Genomic DNA, 22,470 nt, shown 5'->3' with positions numbered 1-22,470 from the left:
TCCTTTACTATTTCTACATTTTCCTCCTACCTGCTCAGTTATGTCAGATTGTTCTTTTTTTTCCTCCAAAATATCTCCTTCACATGTATTTCTGAATTTTTCTTCTGTTTGCTCAGATCATTCCACATTGCAGTGTTCTATTTAAAGCTGAAAGGTTTTTGCTGTGTAGTTAGTGTGAAGGACTCTAAACTCAATTTGCATTGTAAGTGGTAGCTGCAGGCAAGTTCATCCAGCTAAGAGCAATGCAAATGCTAAAGGACACTTTCACCCAAGCTCCCCTCTCTCAGTCTCTTTCTCTCTCTCTGTCTTTCTCAAAAGAATGCATGGTGTGCATTTAATAAATAAATTTCCTAGGACTTTTTTTTTAATTCTGAGCATGAAAATTACCACCCTCCCCTACCTTTCCTCCTCTTTTAAAGTTAACATCTTTGAGCATCTTCTATGTTCCAAGCACTGTGCTGAGCTCTTTATGTATAACATTTCAATATATCTAAACCCTGTTAAATGGATGTTGTCATTTCCATTTTCAAAGAAGGAAACTGATGCAACTGAGGTCTGAAGATGTTACTAATTTGCCAAAAGTCACACATTCAATGGAAAACCTTGTCTTCAAACTCAAGCCAGTGTCTGAAGGCCAGGTTCTCCCACTAGGAAATTCTGCACTACTTCATTTTCCTTTAACCATCAGCTCTTATTCTGGGAAAGATTGCAATGGTTTTATCTCAGTGTATAAGCTATATTTCCATCAGGCATAAAATCCTTTGCAGGGAAAATTTGAAGTGTGTGTATGGGGTTATATAGAGGAAGGGCCTTGGGTAGGGTTGAAATTTCCCACAAAAATAAACGCAATGGTTTTTTTTTTTTTTTTTTTTTTTTTCCAGATATGGAACCCCAGGTTTCCTAACCAGGGATTCATCTCTCAAATCTCTCTATATGTTGGTTTCCTGCTATATTTTTAGGCTTCTGTTACAGCCAAGTAAAACCCTATCTCCATTATAGCAGTCTGTGAGTTTTCTAGATTAATCTTCCTACTTTCAAATGGGGCCACAGATAGACCAAATATTCTACATAGATGGGGTGTTTTAAAATAACTGCTCTGTTCTCAGTTTCCTTAGCTGGAAAGTGGGAATAACAATAGAACCTATGCCAAAGAAAAATTATTTGATGCAGAGAAAGCACTCAAGCACTCGGGATATGCCTAATACAAAGCCCACCCTTAATTCATTATAGCTGTTATTGTTACTTAATGTACTTCCTGGTTATATTCTGGCAACGAGTGGGTTCCACCTTCCCTCAGAAGCCTTTTTTAAAAACTGTCTTGTTTATACATATTAAAGGAAGAACAAGTTTACTATTCCAAGTAGCTCCTTTCGATTATTGATTCATTCTGCCTTTAATTCCTTCAACAAATACTGACGTTTTGCAGAGGTGATATGGGATGTTCCAATACAGACGTGGTCTCTGTCCTCATGGATCTTTCAATCTAGCAAAGGAGATAGTATGAGACAAATAATTTTGCAAATAAATATATAGTTACCAATTGTGATAAGTGATATTTAGGAAAGGCACAAGATGCCTTGGGGTCATAAGGTGGAAAGGTGGATCTAATTTAGATCGGGAGTTCAAGGACAGCCTCTCAGACAGCTGAAACTGAGAACTAAAGGATGAATTTGCAATTAACAAGACCTGAAAGCATTTTAGGCAGAAGGGACAATAGGTACAAAAGCCCAGAGAGATAAAATAGCCTAACTGATTCAAGGAATGGAAAGATGACTATGGCTAGGAACAGGGAGAAGAGTGATAAAAATGAGAATGGAGTCTGCAGTTCATTTTGAAATGTACCAGAAGCAAGAAAGATTAATGCTAAGAGAGAGGGATGGGTAAATGGATAGACATATGATAAAGCAAGTATAAAATGTTAGTCACTGCCCAGCCATGGTGGTGCGTGCCTGTAATCCCAGCTACTCAGGAGGCTGAGACAGGAAATCGCTTGAACCCGGGAGGCAGAGGTTGCAGTGAGCCGAGGTCACGACACCGCACTCCAGTCTGGTGACAGAGCGAGACTCCATCTCAAAAAAAAAGTTAATGACTACATTGAGGTGGTGGGTCTATGGATAATCACTGTAATTTTTTTTCCACTTTGCAGTCTGTTTGAATTTTCATAATAAAATGTTGGGGGAAAAAAAGACTGGAGAGGTATTCAGGGACCAGATCATATCAAACCTTGTTGACCACAAGGAGTTTGGACTCTATCCAAAGATGAATGGAAAGCCATTAAGGAAAAGGGAAACATGATCAGATTTGTTTTTCTAGAAGTTTAATCTGGCTGCTATGTAGGATGGGGTTAGAGAGCCAGGCATGTAATGAAAAAGAATGAAAGTTGGGAGATAATTAGGAGGTCATGGTGTGCTCCAGGATGGTGGCGTCAGTAGAGATGGAGAGAATTAGATGGATTTAAGATACGTAATAGAGAAAGATTGCATTGCACTTACTTACTATGATTGGGTGCAGATGGAGAAGGTGATGTCAAGGACAACTCCCAGAATTTTGCCATGAAAATGGATGCATAATGGGGCTCATCACTAAAAGCGGAAACAGACTGAAAACTGATTAGTTTGAGAAGACAGTGAGACATCTAGTTTCACAGTGAGACTTGCAAGTAGACAATTGGATTTCTGGGTCTGAAGCTCAAGAGAAAGACCTGGACTAGATAATAAATTTGAGATTAAACATCACCAGCATATTAAAGGTACTTAAAACTGTATGAATAGATGAGATGCCTCAGATAAGAACATTTCAGGGCAAAATTTGAACCAATGAGTGAGAAAGTACAAGGAAGTGGATCTTGGCTTGGTATGAAGAAATTGTAGCAAAAAAGTACCTCACAATAGAATAGGGCCTTGGTAAGCATAACTAACCACACACTGATATTATTCAAGTAATACTATAATATATGGCCATTTCTCAGCAATGTGGTAGGATAAGAAGAGTCCAGTCTTGGATGAGTTGAGTTTAGAACGTCTCCAGGTTTGAGATCTGAGTGATTTGTGAAATACATTAGCTTTTTAGGGCCACAGAGAGTAAAAGTGAGGAAGTAAAGATTCCTCCTCCATCCCCCATTCCAAATAAGCTCAAGAAAGGGGAAACTTATGATGAATAAAGCTGGGAAGGTACATGAAAATGGCTTTTGATATGAAGATGCTGGGAAGGCATTGAAAAAATAAAAGGGGGTAGTGTCATATGATGGAGAGCTGCCTCATAGTTCCTTAAGTTGCTTTGGTATTTGTATGCAAATGCCAGATCAGAATGCTGTTTCCAATGCATATGGATGAATGTTTGAGCTCTCTGCTGTTCTCAGAGAAACCTGAAATGCGAGGTGAGAAGTAGCTGCCTTACACTATTGTAAATGACCTTTCTGGGGATGGGAAATGTTCTGCTACTAAACATAATAACCAGAATGCATTGAAAATCACTAGCAAGTATTCATTATTAGCATCCAGGTCCCCAGGGGCAATCCCAAGCCCTTTATGAGTGCTGGTCAGAAATGTACCAATGATCCTGGGGTGAATAATATTAGGCCAGTCCTGTCAAAATATTGGTAATGCCCAATGAAAAGAGCACAGCTGTAGACTGACATTCCTAGACTTTGGCGTTTGCATTTAAGAAGAAATAGGGGTCCAATTTCGACACTTAGCTGAGGGAAAGAAACTAAGGTATCGCGAGTACTGTCTATTCCAGGCATTTTCCTAGGTATTTCTTATGTTTACTCATTTAATCTCCATCAACAACCCAGAGAGAATGGTTGCATTAACCTCATTTTTAAAATAAGAAATTTCAAGGTACAGAGAACCAAAGGAACTTGCATAACAAATACACATGTATTACAAACATACTCACTTGTAAGTGGCATAACCAGATTAGAGCTCATGACTGTGTGGATTCTTGGCACATGTTCTTTGCCCACCCATGCTGCTCAGGATCTTTTGGAGAAATGCAAGTTGTGCTCCACCCTCCACATATATCCCATTGGTGCCTGGTCAGTGCTGCTGGATTTACTTGATCTATCTTCTCCTAGCACAGCAGTGCACGTCTCTGGGCCTTTTCCATTATCCCACAGGGAGGGAGCTGAATTCTACGACCCAGTAACAGAATTCTTAGCTGACTTACTCCTGTAGATTTCTTCTATTATATAATAAGAACAGAAAAAAGTGTTTATGGAATTGAGCAATCAAGATGTGAGAACTGGCTGGAGTTTTTTGAATAGCTTTCTCCCTGTCACTCATCCCCAGTGTAGGACAGTAAGCATGCAGCTCCCAGACTGAGCTGAGCTGAGATGGTCCCGCTGGGCCATCTAGGCACCCACTCTTCCCAGCTCATGACAACTCATATAGTTGCCTGGGCCACAGCAAGAGAAATATGACAGAGGCAGCTGTGGGATGGCAGATGTTCTTTTGCACATAAATATGTAGATGTCTGAGGCTTCACTTTGGCCAGAGTGGCTCTCCAGCTGGTTCCCCTCATCTTCCATTAATAAGAAGACGATTTTGCTTTCACCCAACTTGTCATCTTTACCACCAAATTTCCTTCTTTTGACTCCAATAGAACTCTAGAATCAGGCTGAAAGTCAGCCCCAACATAACTATCTCGCAGAAAGCACAGATTATTTTTATAAGTCCACTAGGAACTTTGTCAGAAATAACCCAGGAACCTTTGAGTTCTTCTGCTCCAAGTTCACTGTGAAAAGAGTTAATAGTGGGAAATATTAATTGTTAATGTTCATAGCTTTCTTTGGAGAAAGGGTCATCCTGGGTAATGAGAAGGGGTGTGTGCATGTATGGGGGTAGTCAGACTTTCACTTCTGTGCTTTAGAGGTAAAAGACTTGATCGCTTACAACAAATGTTAAATGAAGTGGGGTGGGGGTCTGTGTGTAAGGGGAAAAAAGATGTATGGAGTTTAGGAATCTAGAGGGGCCCTTATGAACAGGTTTTAACCTGAGAAGGATGGGGTCTGTTGGACGGAGCGTGGCAAAGAGTACCTTACCTGTGGGAGGATGTGTTTCAGGTGTACTGGCCTTTATGCTTGGTGTATTAGTCAGCTCAGACTGCATTTTTAAAAACGCCACATACTGGGTTGCCTAAATAACAGAAATTTTGTTTTCTCACATTTCTGGAGTCTGGAAGTCCACGATCAAGGTGCCAGCATGGTTGGTTTCTGGTGAGTTCTCTTTTCCCATGTATAGCCAACTTCTTGCTGGGTCCTCATATGGCCTTTCTCCTGTGTGCAAGTGTGAAAAGAGAGAGCGCAATCTCTGGCATTTTTTTTTCTTCTTGCAAGGGCACCAGCCCCATAAGACCTTATCCTTATGACCTCATTTAATCTTAATTATCTCCTTAAAGGACCTATCTCCAAATACAGTCACATAGGAGTTAGGGCTTCAACATATAGATTGGGGTGGAGGGGGGCACAATTTGGTCCATAACACTGGGGAACTGAAAACCTCCTCCATCAAGCATTGCTTATCACACTGGTATGAATCCTTGTTAAGCAATGAACCTGAAGTGGTCAAAGAATGGCAGGCCGCCTCCTCCACTTGACATAGAAGGATCAGCTTGATGTCCCTCTACAGACACACAAGGGTGTAGAGGGTGGAAAGCTGTAAATGTCTCTAATAGGGAATATTGTAGCAAGATGCTGCTGAGAGTTCCCAGGTGGTCTGAAAGATAGAACTTGGGTCCCTAAGTACAAAATACCACCAGGAAGGACCCTACCACAGTGGGAGAGCCACACAGGAAAGTCAGTGAAACTAACATTGCTTATGTAGCTTTGTAGAAGTCAGGTTAGGACTAGAGACACTCAAGTTGGGAGGTCTGTTGGTTCATGCCAACTGCATTATTGTAATTCACATTTCCCTCTGCCTTTATGTTTTTATTTATAAGTCAAATAATACTATATTCTTTCTTACTTAAAAGGATTCAAGCATGATAAGTAAATAAAGCATGAATCACCCTCCATCCCATGCCCTTCCCACTTTCCTACCCAAAGGTTACCATTATCAGTAGTTTGTAGACTTCCTCAGAGCCATCTTTCTATTCATACATTTAAATATACATGTACAGATATATAGTTGGGGAGGGTGTTTGCATAAATGAGTACACACTGCCCGTTTTATTTGCACTTTGTTTTTCTACTAGTGATACGTCTTCATGATTTTTCCATATCAGAACACCTACATCTGTCTCATGCCTTTTAATGGCCGCACGGTGCTCCATAGTATGACAGTACCACAGTTTATTTAGTAGTTCCCTGTGGATAGAAAATTGTTTCCAGCTTTTATATTACATAAGATGCTGCAGTGATTATCTGTGTATATGTGTTTTTGTTTAAATGTCCTCCTTCCTGATTTTATTATCTTTAAAGCTGAGATGACAGTTCCCATTTCTTAGCAAAATGGCAAGAAAAAATCAGAAATCTGTGGTCTTCTACTTGTTTTCTGTGTAACCTTGGATCAGTCATTTAAACCAAGAACGTGAATTTCCTAATGTAGAGAATGAGAATACCTGATCTACCTATTCATATGTGCCCAGTACTGTGTCTTCCAAAACCATTGTGGATTTGAATGTTAATAATTAATAATGATTGCTGGTAGTTATGGAGGGCTTTCTGTGCACCAGTACAGGCTTTGAGCCTTAAAGTATTTTTCTCATGTAATCCAGTTTACTTGTATAGGCTGATACTGTTCTTATCCCCCTTTAAATGAAAAGTTAAAGCAGAATAATATGATTACTAGTCCATAGTTACACAACAGTGAGTAGAACAGAAGTCACATCCAGGTCTATCTGATTCCAAACCCTGTATTCTTAAACTTGGCAAAAATTAATCACAATGTAGTATATGAACACCTGTTTAAAAGAACAGTTATGATGTTGATAGGGAAAAGATGATTCATTTTTCTAAAAAATATTCTTCTGAATCAATCAATACAAGGGTCCAATTTCTACCAAGGATTTGAAAATGAACTGGGGGGAAATGGAAAGGCAATGCAGTATCGTAAGCAGTTATGTGGAATGCACATCAGAAGACCTGGGTAGGATTCCAGTCCTGCTACCATAATTTGTCACTTTTATTCTCTGGGCTTCAGTTTCCTAAGCTACTATAATGAGGTTGAAGATGGGGGAGGGAAGGCATGCTCTCTACAGACTTTTCTGACTCTCAGTTTCTATGAGGCATTATTTCTGTATTTGTGATCATCTAGGTCTCTTTGATATGTTCTGATGTTCACCTCAGGGGTGAGACTGGGAAAACATGGCCATAGGCTTTAAATGACCCCAGAAATTCCAGGTCTGGCTGTACTTCCTGGGTCAAATCATCCTTCTGGCAAGAAGGCTCTGGTGCAGCCAAGAGGCAGAGCCAGAAAGGGAAACTTCTCTTTGCCAAAAGCTGCTGCAGATGGAGGAGCCAGTCTGTCTGGGCAGCCATGACTTCGAGAGGAGCCATTTGGCAAAGTTGTTGGCAGGAGCTGCCTTGCAGCATGAATGCTGGAGACAGTCCTGGGCTGGAGTGAATCAGGGATGCAGCAAAGGTGGCTGGTGGAACAAATAACCATCTGGTGAGCAGGGTGCTGCTCATCTTGCCACACTGATGGGGAAGAGCAAGTGCCAATCAATGAGGTTAAGCTCTCAATGACATGATCTGACAGGCACAATAGAATTTCTCTCCTGTTATTTTATACTCCATGGTGGGGGTTATAAACTCCAAGGGAGCATAATTTTTTCAGAAACCAGGAAGGCCCCAATTTCTTCCACTATTATAAAGTAGGAAAGAAAATTTAACAATTCAAACAAAAATTATTTATTGCCAAGTGCTATATAGGAAGTTCTGGGGCATATGGTGAAGTATAAGACTATAGTCTTGTTCTCAAATGTCTTTCCATCTATTTGGGCAGGTGACACTCAGTCCTTCTCAAAACATAATTAACCACAGAAGCCAGGGTGCATGAAACTGTGTCCTGTTTATCTCTCTGTTATCATGAGGTGGCCGAAGTGGTGGAATCAGAGCCCACCTGGCTCTAGACACACCTCTGGCTATGCTAGTTCTGTGGCCTTGAGCAGGTCACTTCATCTTGCTGAGTGTTTTCTTGCCAACAAAAATATGGCAGGGGATGAGGCAATATGTTACTATTTATATGTGATAAATAAATAAATACAAAAGAATCCCTCTCTACTCCATGCATTTGGGACCAATAGTTGACAGTAAACTTGAAAAGTTAAGGCAAGGAGTCATAAAAAATAACATACCATTTAAATTTACTAATTTCAATGAAAGGCCCGATGAAGAATCAAGACCTTACCTTTGAGTATGGATCTGCTGATTGGGGGTTGTAATATTTTTCTTGCATGAACTGTCCCCCAAATGACAAAGACCATGCCCAATTTTGATTTCCTTGAGGTTGAACAAGACCATAGATATCGCAGAAGCAATCTTACTACAGAATACTTCTAGATTTTTGTAATTGTTCCCCAATTTTTATATCTCCTACTTTTAATTTGACAATACTTTGTCAAGTCTTTTGAAATTCTTCAACTGACTTTTCATATGAAACAATCATCCTTCTTTTCACACTATTCTTCTCATTACCTTTCATGATATTTAATTAACTAACAAGTATAACTTGCATCAGGAGATTTGGAAACAAACACAAATGACTCTCAGTAAACAGGCAACTCAACCTGAAGGAGCAGAAGTGTGCCTATGTACCAGAGATTAGTCTACTCAATTAGCTCTGAGTACTTATAAAGGATGTTGTAGGCCTGTTTTACAGAAAGAATGGAAGGCACTTTTTCTTCTTGGAGTGTCAGCTACTTGGAGGTCTGTTAAAAGGACTTCTGCTGTAATTATGATCATGAGGAAGAGCCACTATATACTGAGTGCTTGCAACGTAGCAGGAATCAGGTTAAGTATTCTGGATGTACTCTATGTGATATACTATGTATTATGTATCTATGGTATACTACATATGATGTATATATGATATAGATGCCTCTGTGTGCATATATATGTGTGTGTATATATATGTATGTATCTGCGTGTGTGTATATATATATATAATTTAATCTTCACCACAACCCTCAAAAGTATGTATAATTAGAGCTGAATTAGGTGAAACTTTAGATCTTATTCACCATTGTTTATCCATCTCCTAGTATAGTATCTGGTGAAAAAGCACGCATTACACACTTATGGAGTGAAAGAGGAAATAGATTTCTACTTTGCTGATGATAAAACTGAGGCTTAGAGAATTTGTGTCATCTTTCCCAGTATCAATCAGCAGACCCAGGACTTGAATGCAGGTATGTCTGACATAAAAATATATGTTATTAAGAGCAAACTGAGGTACCATACAATAATTTTTCTGTACAAAGTTCTTGGACATATACTTTGGATCTCATATTGCCTATGAATATTCTAATAGAATGAAACTTTGGTATTATCTCCATTTTGTAAAATTATGTCAATGTTCTAGAGCAGGGATCAGTAAACTCTTCCTGTAGAGGGTCAGATGATAAGTATTTTAGGCTTTGCTGACCATACAGCCTTTGTCCCAGCTACTCAATTCTTCCATTGTAGTATGTGGACATGGCTGTAGTCTAGTGATACTCTATTTACAAAATCAAGGAGTAGCCTGTAGACCATCATTTGCTGACCCCTGTTCTAGAAAAGTACCGGGAACCTAATAGAGGTCCAAACAGTATTAATCATCTAAGTGAGTGGCTGCAGTAAGTGCTAGAGGGAAGCTCACCTCACCAGAAGTGGTTAAGTGGGGAGGTGGGGCCTTGGTAGGATGCTGGCAGGTAGAGATGGGTGGCAATGGCTTTCCTCATTGGAGGCAGAGTCTTGTGTGATGTTAGGAGGCAAAAGTATGCGAGGAAGGTGGCATGTTGTTTTAACAAGTGAGCTGGAGATTAGAGATGTAATGGAATGAATGTTTGACAGCTCATTAGCGTCCTCACACATAGCCATATCCCTTCTAATCAGTGTCTGTCCAATAGTTCACTCAGTAGTTATTTTAAAAACATTTATTATATATTAGGCACTGTGCTAAAAAACCTAGGTATAAAATATTTAAAAATTAAATGTAGACCCTGCTCTCACAGAACTTGCCTTCTATTGGGAATATATACGTTAAAAAACACACGTGAATATGAATATGAAACCTGTTAAAGGAGAAGGAAGATCCTTTAAGAGAATAAAGTACATGTTCATTAATGAAAATTTTGACTGTACAGAAAATTCTAAAAGAGAAAATCAAATTTACTTCTAGCTGTGCCAGAGACAGTCATTATAAACATTTTTGATGTGCTATATTTCCTTTCAGGCTCAGTGTGTGTGTGTGTGTGTGTGTGTGTGTCAGAGACAAAGAGAGAGATGAATGGAGAATGCTAGGATTCTATGCAAAACAACATCATCTATAGGGTTTGTTTGTTTGCTTTTTCCCCAGACACAAACTGTTAGCATTTTTCTATAATATTCTATAGTTGAACCACAATTTTGCCAGTTGCCTAATAATGAAAGTTTAGATTATTTCCAATATTTGCTATACTAATTCTGAAATATATAAATAATGTATTTGGTTATGTTATAGACTCTAAATCACGTCTTTGGTTATGTTTTAGAACAAGTTTCTAAAAGTAGCTTACTGGGTTAAATGGTATGAACAATTATGTTTCTAGGTGATAGGACTAAATTACCTTCTAAAATGGCTATCCCAAGGAATACCTTTGTAATTACTGTAGGCGTTTTCCACTTTTGTTCTATCCATATTTTGCTTCCACCTCACATTGTCACAAATTTTCAAGGTGCTTAAGTTTATCCTAGGGAACTTATGTGGGGTGAAGATCAGAGAAAAATTTCTTAAAGATACAGCCATTGAATTTTAATTTGATCCCATTGCCCTTCTACCCCCCAAAGCTCCAGGTACTTCGACCCTTTCTGAGAGGAGAGGCAGGCTCAATTCTCAGCCTCTGCCATTAAGCACATGGGTGAGTAGTTTGTACCCTGGGATTCAGTTGCCCACCTATATTAAATAAAATTACTTTCATGGTTCCAGGGCATCATTTGTAGATGAGTATATGGAACCTGGTGACCCAGAAATGTTAATTTTCTTCAAACTGGTGAGTAGGTAACTTCAAAGAATGATTGACCCAGTATGACAACCAGTATGGTTGTTTAATGAGCTAGTCTCTCATGGGGTACAAATTTGACATTTCGGAAAGCTGTGCTTTTTTTTTTTTTTTTTTTTTGGTTAATACTATGTGTGGTTGAATGAAATGTGAACCCAGGCAAATCTGAAAAAAATTAGACTTTAACTATCAATGACTTTAGACTTCCAGACATCTCTAGTCTTCTCCCAAAACTGGCACTATTGTTTAATCTAAATAAAAAGTACAAATCTTATAAATTACCACTGTAGTTAACATTCTATAGTTGAACCATAATTTTACTAGCCACCTAATGATGGAAGTTTAGATTCTTTCCAATATTGCTGTAATAATTGTGAAATAGATAAATAATGGCATGACTCTAAATCGTGTCTTTATTTTTTAGAACAAGTTTCTAAAGGCAAGATTACTGGATTAAATGGTATGAACAATTATGTTTCTAGATGATAGGAATAAATTTCCTTCTAAAATCGCTGTTCCAAGGAATACCTTTGTAATTGCTATGGCCCTTTTCCACTTTTGTTCTGTCCATATTTTCAGTGAGCGATTTTTAGTCCACTTTCAAAGTATATTGGCTGTCTGCATTTCAGCAGTCTTTGGGGATTACAGTTGGGAGTCCATGTGAAATCTCAATTCATTTAGCCTGAGTATTTATTTAGAACATTGTTCCTCTTTGAAGTGTCTTGGGTTATTGAAATAAAAATATTAAGCTCTTTGAGGCATTTTTTAATTTAAAAAAGTTTATACAATATTTTAAAAATTATACGCAGGATAAGCACATAAAATTTAAAGGATGGATGGATGGATGGATGGATAGATGGATAGATGGGCAGTTGAATGGATAAATATTTGTGGTGGTTAGTAGGTGACCCAGTTGCCTTCTCAGAGGACTAAAAGTGTTAAAGCATCTTCTAGAAACTCCAAGTTTCAATGGAGATTTGGGGGTGCAATATTAAAATCTACTTTTCATCCTCTTCCTCTTCTGTCTTGGAGCCAAGGGTAGGTGGGATTAATTACAGTAGCACAGATCTGTAGGGACATGCAAACTGGAACTCATCAATGGTGCTAGTTTAAAAGGAGAAGATATGACAGGCAGAGAAGAGCTTCCCTAGAACCCTGAACTATCAGAAGAGATTAGGACAGTTTAGTGTTTCCAGCTGACATATCCTGCAATGACTAATTTCTAATCCCTTTTCCTATTCTGTAGGATTAGCCTGGGTGAAACTGACATACTATGTTTTAGAAGTCAGGACCTTCTGGTCACTTAATAGGATATAGAGGGAAAGTTTTGGGTGCAGTTCCATTTGTGAACAAGATGTATTTTTCTGTAGGTTCTCTGACCCCTTCTGGGGTCAGAGATCAGAAACTTGGTAAGCACCCACCAGGACCTACAAATCTCTGTGCACTGTGGAAAAAAAAAAAAAAGCAAAAGCAGTCTGATTATCATATTGTACTTCAGCTGGCAACATGCTTACTCAGTCCTCAAGCTTCCTCAGCACAATTTGAGATGGAAATTTTCTGATCAGAATTTTTCCTATAAGTCTTAGAAACTTGGATTTGAGCCCATTATGTAAGCCAGGGTTTTTTTTTTTTTTTTCCAATTACTTGACAAGCAGGTTGCCTTTGAGTCACTCATATGAATGGCCTTGATGTAGACATTGGCACATGCTGAAAAGGCAAAAAAAAAAAAAATTACTTTTCTTTGACCCTTTAAGAAGATTAGTCTGTTCACAGTTTTCTCCTGTGCTTATAAACCTTCATGTTTCCTGCCTGTCCTCTCATCTTTTAAGTCTCTCCTAATTGATCTTCAAAGCATTGAGGCTGGCTTGTGCTGGGTCCTCACTACTCCAGGCCATTCCTGCTTCCCCTTCCCTGGTACCTGCAAGGCCTGCCTCCAGTCCACATTTTCCTGTGAAGCTTTTCCTGAATTCCTCAAGTTCTTTGATCACCACAGCAATCCTATGAGCTTATAGATATTTTCCCCATTTCACGAATGTGGCAACTGAGGTCCAAGTTCAGACAGCTAGATCTAAAGACATAGATCCTGCACATCATCTCCCCAACAAGACAGACACTCCAAGAAGGCAGTGACCACATCTTTCCCTCTAGTTTACCATACAAAGGACAGTAGGGTTCTTGGTACACAGGTGCGTAGTAATGGTTTTTGAATTTGATTTCAATTTGAGAGTAGATTAACAGCATTTCTGTAGTTAGGAGAGCAGCCAGTTACATATTCTTTTCTTGGGAGTTTAGACTTGCAGGTCCCTCTGAATGAGGTAAAGCCAGGTCCTCCTACCCCAACTAAAGTTTAAAGATGCAGGGGAGATGTCAAAAGATGTGATCTGAGATTTCTGCAATCACTTGGAAACTGTACTGGCTAATTAAGATCATAATAGATTATTTATTCTTTCATTCACTCATGTTTATGCGTGTGTTCTTTCACTCTTTAACCATTCAGCAGGTATTTACTGAGCAACTGAAACTTCATTCATATTATATGAGTTATTACATGATAATATCAATAAGAAAAATTATGTGAAAGTTTGTTAATATTGGCTATGAGGGGGATGAAAGCAGCAAGCCAAAAAAAAAAAAAAAAACAATGCTGTATTTTAAAGAAAGTCAAAGGTAGCTTCATCCATGATAAAAAGGGTATGTAAAGTATGATTTCTCTTATATAAAATTTTATTTGTATAGACAAATAATTCCATGGAAAAATGGCAACAAAAATATATTGATAACTCAGGCTGATGAAATTTTAAGTAACTTCTACTGTTTTTATATTGTCTATAATGTATGACAGTTTTAAATAAATATATACATTGTTTATATAATAAAAACAATAAGGCTGCCATTGTGGTGAGAAACAATTCATGGAGTGTCTGCTATGTGACTAGTCTCTGGGAATTAATGTAGCGAATATTCACCTGAGTTCTTCCTTTTACTTTGAAGACACATTAGTTTGACGACGGGCGCGGTGGCTCACGCCTGTAATCCCAGAACTTTGGGAGGCTGAGCTGGGTGGATCACGAGGTCAGGAGTTTGAGACTATCCTGGCTAACACGGTGAAACCCCATCTCTACTAAAAATATAGGAAATTAGGCTGGGCGCGGTGGCTTACGCCTGTAATCCCAGCACTTTGGGAGGCCGAGCTGGGCGGATCATGAGGTCAGGAGATCGACACCATCCTGGCTAACACGGTGAAACCCTGTCTCCACAAAAAATACAAAAAAATTAGCCAGGCGTGGTGGCGGGCACCTGTAGTCCCAGCTACTCAGGAGGCTGAGGCAGGAGAATGGCATGAACCCGGGAGTCAGAGGTTGCAATGAGCCGAGATCGCGCCACTGCACTCCAGCCCGAGCGACAGAGGAGACTCAGTCTCAAAAAAAAAAAAATTCAGTTTGAATGCTGGAAGAGGAGTGATAAGTGAACACTGTGACTGTCAGCTTCTATAGCAAGAATCCTTTTTAAGGTCTGTCACCTGAAGATCTGGGTGAAAAGGCTTTAGCAATGAGCCTGGCCCTTAGATTTATAGCCCCTTTGGTCCTTATGTCTTGGCTGCAACAAGAAAGCTAAGACTATATCTCTGACCTCAGCCAATCATTTCATAAGGGGACTGAGCAATGGTCTGGATGAGTCAGTGAAAATCAATTGCAATGATGGAAAACTCATCTAAGAAAAAATGTCCTAGAGCCAGTGGGTCAGAGCCAGCCCCTCTGCACATGAAAGATTTCAGTCTGTGTTTATTGACACAGAGGGTGGTTTTAATTACCCTGAAGGAATTTCTGGCATGTTTTGCCAAAGCCAGTTTTAAAATGTTTAATCAGTGGATTAGTGACTATCGGACCTACTGGAGAGGTCTGCATATGGGGTAGCAGGTCAAGTGTAGTGTACGGCAATGAGGCTGTTAAAGACAGAGTATGGGTACATTTTGTCAGAGAAACATAGGAGAATACTACCATCCACTCATAAGATGATCTTGCTTTAGAAAGTGTGGTGTGTTTTCTGTGTCAAAGGCTTGATTTCCTTTCTCGGTTTCATGATCTAAGCAATCTCATGACCTCTGTTTTTGATATACTGAAAAGGGAACATGGGTAAGATGGTCTAGAGCCGGAGTTTGAGTGATTAATCAAGCAATCAGTTCAAGCCACAACTAGCAACTTGAAAGAGTGAATATGCTTTTCTAAATTTGATAGGCCCAGGGAAAATGTATACTTAAAATAGCATGATGGCTTTTGTTTTACCTGTTTGTGTGGACCTGTAAAACGTTTTAAGATGAGAGCTATAAAAGGAAAAGCAGGATGGTGGTGCCACATCACAAAGCAATTTTAATCTGCTAGATACCTTGAGAGGAAACCATAGTCCAAGATAAAGGTAAAATCACTAGAAAAATTGTTTTCCTGATTTTTGTGTTTTTGCTCTTATACCTTTTGGTTGAATCTCTCCAATAAGATGGAAAAACACTTAATAGTGCTAAATACCATATTTTCTTCATCTCTCCAAGGTAAACTTCAGATAGAATTTCTTTTTTTTCCCTACACAAAACTGTCCTTCATACTACCTCCTTTCCCTGATGTTCTAATCTATACATAGGCCACATTCTACTCTCTGATGTAGACAAGCAAGAGACTTGGCACCTTGAAATTTGAATAGAAACCCAAAGAGCCCATGTTGTTGAGCTGCTATTTATGTCCTGTTCATTTACATGGTAGTTTTGTGATATTCCTTGTTGCTTTCACAGAAAGGTTTCTCAGGCTATTTCATACCAACATGAACTTATCTGGGGGGTTTGACACGCTTACTGGCTCTTGACTCCCTCTTTTTTTTAAACTTTTATTTTAGGTTTAGAAGTACATGTGTAGGATTGTTAGATAGATAAGCTGCATGTCACAGGGGTTTGCAACATGCACATTATTTGGTTACCCAGGTAATAAATATCTTACTCCCTCTTAACCATCAAAACAACTGATCAAACAATTCAGTTGTCTTTGGCACTGCTGATAGTTTTCAACTCTAAAGAATTGCCCCTTCCTCTTGCTTTTAAATTAGTTCTTCAATAAACCAACTTCTCCAAACAGGTTGATACATTAGCAGCTAAATATTAGGCAAGGAAGGAGTTATGTAAAATAGTAATGTCATCTTATACTTGTGGGAGGGGTTTTGTAGTTCTGCAAAGCATTTTCACAGCTCTTATCTACTCTGCTCAACAAATATAAAGAGTAAATTTCCTTTATTCTCATTTTTTCAGTGAGAAAACTGAGATCCAGTGGAGTTAATCAACTTGTCTATGATCACATACCTAGTTTATGGTGGAGAAAAGACTGAGGTTTAGAGACTGATTCATAAAACCGAGCTCTTTCTATGATATCGGAATATCAGATATATCAATAAACTCCCAACTAGATGAAATCTTATAGTCTTGGAAAAAAGTGCATCTGCTTGCTGACTCTCTGTAAGACACTGACCACTAACATTTTTAGAACAAGGTTCTTTGGGTGGAACAACTTGGTGTGCTTTACACCTTTGATTTTGGGGCTTGGGCATGGGTTGTGTCTCATTCCTAAAGTCACTCATTGTTACTCTTGCCAAGTGGAAGAGTCTCTGGAACCACATTCCTGGACAGTGGTGCAAGCCTTAAAGCACTAGGGTTTGGTGATAATAAAGACATGGAGAAGCCAGTGGATTTACTTTTATGTCATGGCTGTATATTGCGCTCAAGTATCTAACTCACAGATATCTACCATTTGGAATGAGCAAGAAAATAGGTAAGAAAAACAATGGATTGATCATCACCAACACCATTCTGATCCCCAGAAACTAGTCACTAATTTGCTAGTGACTAGTAAACAACATTTACTGAGTACTGTGTGTATTTTTTTTGCCTCATTTCCATTTTATTATGTAAGCAGTGAAATCTTTGATAAGAAGATGGGCTCATTACTTAAATCCTCTTACTGCAGTTGCCCCTATGTAAAGTTAAGACAATAGTAGTAACTACTTTCCATGGTTGTTGTGAGGATTAAGTGAGATAATACTTGTACATGGCTAGTTCCGTCCCTGACACAGATTAAACATTCAGTGAGTAGTTGGTTGTTTTTAGTAGTTTTAGAAGACTTAAGTGGTCATAAGTATTATTTGCACTGGACCACATACACTTTTACCCTCCCAACCCTAGAGTTTAGAATTATATGAAAAAAGTAGTCAAGAAAACAGACTCTGGAGATGACTGGGTTTGTATCCTGGCTCCACCACTTGCTAGTCCTTGGGCAAGTTATTTAACCTCTCTAAGCCCAGGTGCCTCATCTGTAAAATAAAGATAACAATGCTTAACCTCATAAGGCTATTGTAAGTATTAACAGTGACGGTGCCTGTAATGTGCTCAGGACAGTCCCAGGAAAATAGTAGGTAGTAATTGCTAAATGTTAAGCTGTATTTTTATTAATGTTAGTACAGTTGGCTGGGCATGGTGGCTCATGCCTGTAATCCCAGCACTTTGGGAGGCCAAAGGCAGGTGGATCACCTGAGGTCGGGAGTTCAAGACCAGCCTGACCAACATGGAGAAACCCTGTCTCTACTAAAAATACAAAGTTAGCCAGGTGTGGTGGCACATGCCTATAATCCCAGCTACTAGGGAGGCTGAGGCAGGAGAATTGCTTGAACCTGGGAGGTGGAGGTTGCAATGAGCCGAGATCGTGCCATTGCACTCCAGCCTGGGCAACAAGAGCAAAACTCCTTCTCAAAAAAAAAAAATTAGTACAGTTATGTATATGTCTTAAGATATTACCGTTAGAAGACAGTTGTTTTGATACAAAACAGAGGACAAATAAGTTAATACACTAACCTTAATCTTTGATCCAGTATCAGTACTGGCTGGTGGTGATTTTATCTCTTTTAAATAATCTGTTAGGTTGGATTCTTTTTCTGAATATGAAATGAAACATTGAGGAAACTAAAACTCATTATCTACTCCATGCACCATCAGCAGGATATTTAAGGATAATAAATTTAAGATACTAAAAAATTAACAATAATGGACTAATTATGAACCTTTTGTTCTATATTAGTGGTATGTTGAAGCTTCCCATTAAGGCCTAAATTTTTTTAATCTTACATGTTTATTTTGAATATTTCTTCTTATATTACCTTTTTCATAGTTTCTCGTAGGATATAACCTCACACTTCCGAATGCTTGCAGAGAAATGGGGCCATTTCTAATGAGTGAGGTGACTTACTTCTGCTCCTGAATAGTTCCTATTGCATAGAAGTTGTTCTGCACCGGAGCATTCTCTCTTTCACCCACTGCTCCTAGCCCTGCACCATAAAACCCTACCCCAAACGCTGAGTATCCTGTCCACAGGACCCTACTTTGGCTATATGAAGCCAGCTCTCCTGATCACTACAGCCTCTTCAAAACTCCCTAGAGGCCATACAGCAGCTGTTTTCAAACTTTAACATGCATTAGAATCACCTGAAGTATTTGTTAAATACAAGGTTCCAGGCTCCACCCCCTCAAGCTTAGAATAGGTCTATAGGCCTGTGAGTTTGATTTTTTCAGTTTCCCAGGTAATCCTACTGCTGCTGATGATGATCAGGAGCAACACTTTGAGACCGTGGCTCTCTGTCTGTCTTCTCAAGTGAGAAGGCAGTCCACTTCAGGTCGACGGGGCTGAGGCAAGGAAGCTTTTACAGCGTTGATTGTGTTACCTTGTTAGCCTGGATTTTGACAGGCCTGGAGCAAACTCTCCCAAAGAGATGGTAGGGGGTATGTGGAAAGTGTGTAAATGCAGCTGTATGTTACCAAAAGTTGAAGCATCACTACCTCCTGGAGTCTGGATCTGAACCCCATGTTTGTCACAGGAGCCAAGGGAGAACCCAAGACAGAGAATAGTGGCCCAATAATGAAGCATGAATTATCCAGATGAAAACACCTATGGAAATAAAGGTATTCGTATTATTATTTATACCTACTCTTCTTGATAAAGTAGCAGTATAGAAGTGTTAAATAGTTCCAATTGCTTAAAATTTGTTCCGTGGGACACAAGTTAATTTACATTTTTTAAATAGTTCCAGTTGCTTAAAATTTGTTCCGTGGGACACAAGTTAATTTACATTTTTTAAATAGTTATTGTACATAGGAAGCATAGTTTGATTTTAAGAACTGTTTTAAGAAGTGTTTTAAGAACAAGAACATATTTTGACCAAATGTACATGGGGATGATATAACTGGTTATAAAATTACCAGGAGAGAGAGTGTTGGCTAAACAAGAATAGAGCCTGCTTTATTGATGTTAGGTTTGTCGAATAAGCTAGAGAACAAAGTAGATATATTAACTGCTCAAACAAAGAAAAAGAGCTTGGGGTCAGGAGACAAAGAAAAAGAGCTTGGGGTCAAGAGGCAAAGAAAGACAATATGGGCATCTTACTTTGAATATAACGAAGAATAAAAGGTATCACTGAACAGGTAATTTCCAATGAGAAAATAGATCTAGAAATCACTGTGTAGGAAAAACAACTTCTCACCTGTATCAAATATTCTAAAGTCCTTTCATTATTAACTCCTAAGTAGTTACACCTGATTTGGATGAAGTAGCATGAAGGCTTCTGCTAGGCTTTTTTATTCATTTCTCGATACAGTGTGTGGTGAGGCTTTAGCTTTACAGCCTCCACATTTGGCTATATTTTGGGATAATGGAAAATAAAATTTAATACAAAAGAACTGTATTTTGATTTAAGAAAGAGAATCATCAGAGATTCTCTTTAGAGGTGGAGTTTGTAACAGAGTTTGTATGAACCCTGAGAGAGATCAAAGAGTACAACATTCAGAAGAGAAGAGCTCCCTTTAATAAAAGGAATGAAGGGGGAAAAAGGCTCTAGATAAATATTTTATCATAGAGCTAATAAAATTTAAAAGGTGGTCACAGTTCAAAAAGGGAAGAAAACAAAAAGCAGGTATGTGTGTATGTGTATGTATACTGTGTTTGTGTCTGTATGCATATATGTTTGTGAATATTCTCCATCAGACTATGGATAAAGATGTGTGAGGCATTTGTGTCCTAAGGGAACTATGCAATGTTAGCATTATGCATTTATACAGACTCCATGCAGGTGATATTTTTAAATGTGTTTTTATATAAAATAATAAGAGCAGGGTTTGCTTTTAAATAATGTTGATGATGTGAGGTAGAGTTCAGCTCTTCCCTTGCTATTGAAAAATTACCTTTTGCTCTCTGGTCTATTTGAATAAAAGGCTTACATCTGTTGTAATTTCAATGTACGATTTTTTTTCCTTCCTACCAACTAAGTAACACTTTCAGTGCATTCTAATATAATATTGATTGGGGGTTTGAGTTTTATTTGGTTTGCCCTTGATGATGTTACTTTAATGAGATGAAACTGAATAGCTTTGAGTGGATTTCCCTGGAGCTTCCAACTTTTATGCCCCCTATTCCTCCTCCAAGATGGAGGGAGAAAAAAAATGGAAGTATTTTGTTATTTGGTCAAATTTTATGACTTGTGTCATATCAGACTCAAAATTTCTAAAAACATAAAAACTGCGAGAGACAGTTCAGAGTCCAAATTTTAAGAGCTTGTTGTGAAGAATAGCCAGGATAAATACCTGCTTTTCACTGTGCCTCATCAAGTCCAAATGTTTCTGAAAAATCCCTTCAAAGTACAAAGATAGTGCCCTTCTCCAAATTTGGAGGGTTGGTGATTATATAAGTATTGTGCACAGCTTAGCGATCAGTGTGAGGTACAAGGTGAGTGTGTGTCTATACACACGTGCTTGTGTTTTAATATAATGTAAGAATCACTTCAAGGTGTCATTTTCACAAGTTTAGTTACTTTCTTCAGAAATTGAATCTATTAGAATCTGGTTAAGACTGCCTTGAAGAAAAGAGGTTGGTCAATGGGTACAAATATACGGTTAGATAAAAGGTATAAATTCTAATGTTTGATAGCAGAGTACAGTGACTGTAGTTAGCAACAATGTATTGCATATTTCAAAGAAGCCAGAAGAGAGAATTTGAAATGTCCCCAACACATAGAAATAATAAATACTCAAGGTGATAGGTAACCCAAATACCATAACTTGATCATTATACATTCTATGCATGTAATAAAATATCACATGTACCCCATAAATATGTAACATATTATGTATTTTTAAAATTGCCTTGAATTTCTGACATGAGATTATGATTATTTAAGAGCAGTATAAGACATGAAGCCATGTAGGGCTCTCTGATTTTCTAAAATCCATTCCAGTGTGAAATAATAATTTAATGTGTGTCAGCAGATTGGGAATGAAGAGTCTGGCATCCATCCTTTTACTTATTAAGTATTTATTGTGCACTTACTGTGTCTGGTGCTGTACTCAGCGCTGGGGATGCAAAGGTTTAGTATATAGACCTGGTCTCTACTGTTAAGGAACTTGTGGTTTAGTAGGGGACACATACAGGACAACAGGCAATTATAATGCAGAATGAGAGGTTCTCTGATGGAAGAAGTACAAGAGAATGTGAAATGACATAAGAGGGCTCAGAGCAGGGCTCATGAGGAAGCAGATGGCTAAACTGAGACCTGAAGGATGAGGAGGAGGGAAGAAGAATGAAAAGTATTCCAAGCAGGGAGAATGGTAGTTAAGATGACGGTTAGTCCCACCTCAGTTATTTAGTAATTGGGTGACTTCAGGAAAAAGTCTATCTTAGATATTTTATTTTCCTTATTCTGTGGAAGATGGAGATGGTGGCCATAGTGGATACTGCTGCTGGTGGAAAAAAAAAATGATAGCAGTTAATATTTATTGAGCACTAATTATGTGCCATGTAGTGTACTAAGCCCTTTACATGGATTAGTTACTCAATTAGGGTTTTGAAATCACCTTTTGAGGTAGGCATCATTATTATATGTTTCACAGATAAGCAAAAAGAAGCTCAGGTTAAGAAATTTGCTCAAAGTCACCTTATTAGCAGTAGAAAAGCCAGGATTTGAAAACAGACAAGTTTAACTTAGAACCTGTGTTTTGCACCATTACTATACTATTCATAATCTAACTTTCATAAGCTGATATAGAGATGAGCAGGATAATGGATTAAAAGGACTTTTTAAACTACATGGAACTCTATACTATCATTATGCATTTTAAACTGGGGCATGAATCACGTGGTTGGTAGCTAGTCCAGAATAAAAAGTAAAAATGATTGCAGCAATATATGGGCTGCCATTTCTTGATTTGTTAGCAATGCCTCTAAT

The 22,470-nt window shown here is 38.5% G+C and overlaps 1 protein-coding gene across 50 annotated transcripts in view; it reads left to right on the top strand.

The window, feature by feature from the left end:
• The window catches only part of PPP2R2B (protein phosphatase 2 regulatory subunit Bbeta), a 495,140-nt gene that overhangs the window by 208,312 nt on the left and 264,358 nt on the right, over positions 1–22,470 (top strand). For 6 of the 50 annotated variants that reach the window (XM_063811568.1, XM_063811567.1, XM_063811566.1 and 3 more), the window contains one exon: positions 19,075–19,159. The exons of 19 other annotated variants lie outside the window; for them this stretch is intronic. In XM_063811568.1, the coding sequence (XP_063667638.1) occupies positions 19,123–19,159 (37 nt within the window). In that variant the 5' untranslated portion in view covers positions 19,075–19,122. Of the gene's footprint in view, positions 1–9,201; positions 9,349–10,966; positions 11,038–11,105; positions 11,170–11,602; positions 11,639–13,675; positions 13,870–16,465; positions 16,983–19,074; positions 19,160–22,470 lie in introns of all 50 variants that reach the window. 25 more of the 50 variants (XM_054684661.2, XM_054684662.2, XM_054684671.2 and 22 more) reach the window with 12 other exon arrangements.

The sequence above is a fragment of the Pan troglodytes genome, chromosome 4, assembly GCF_028858775.2.
Source record: "Pan troglodytes isolate AG18354 chromosome 4, NHGRI_mPanTro3-v2.0_pri, whole genome shotgun sequence".
Classification (NCBI taxonomy): domain Eukaryota; kingdom Metazoa; phylum Chordata; class Mammalia; order Primates; family Hominidae; genus Pan; species Pan troglodytes.
Note: the sequence above shows the minus strand (reverse complement) of the source record. Positions and strands in the feature narration are given on the sequence as shown.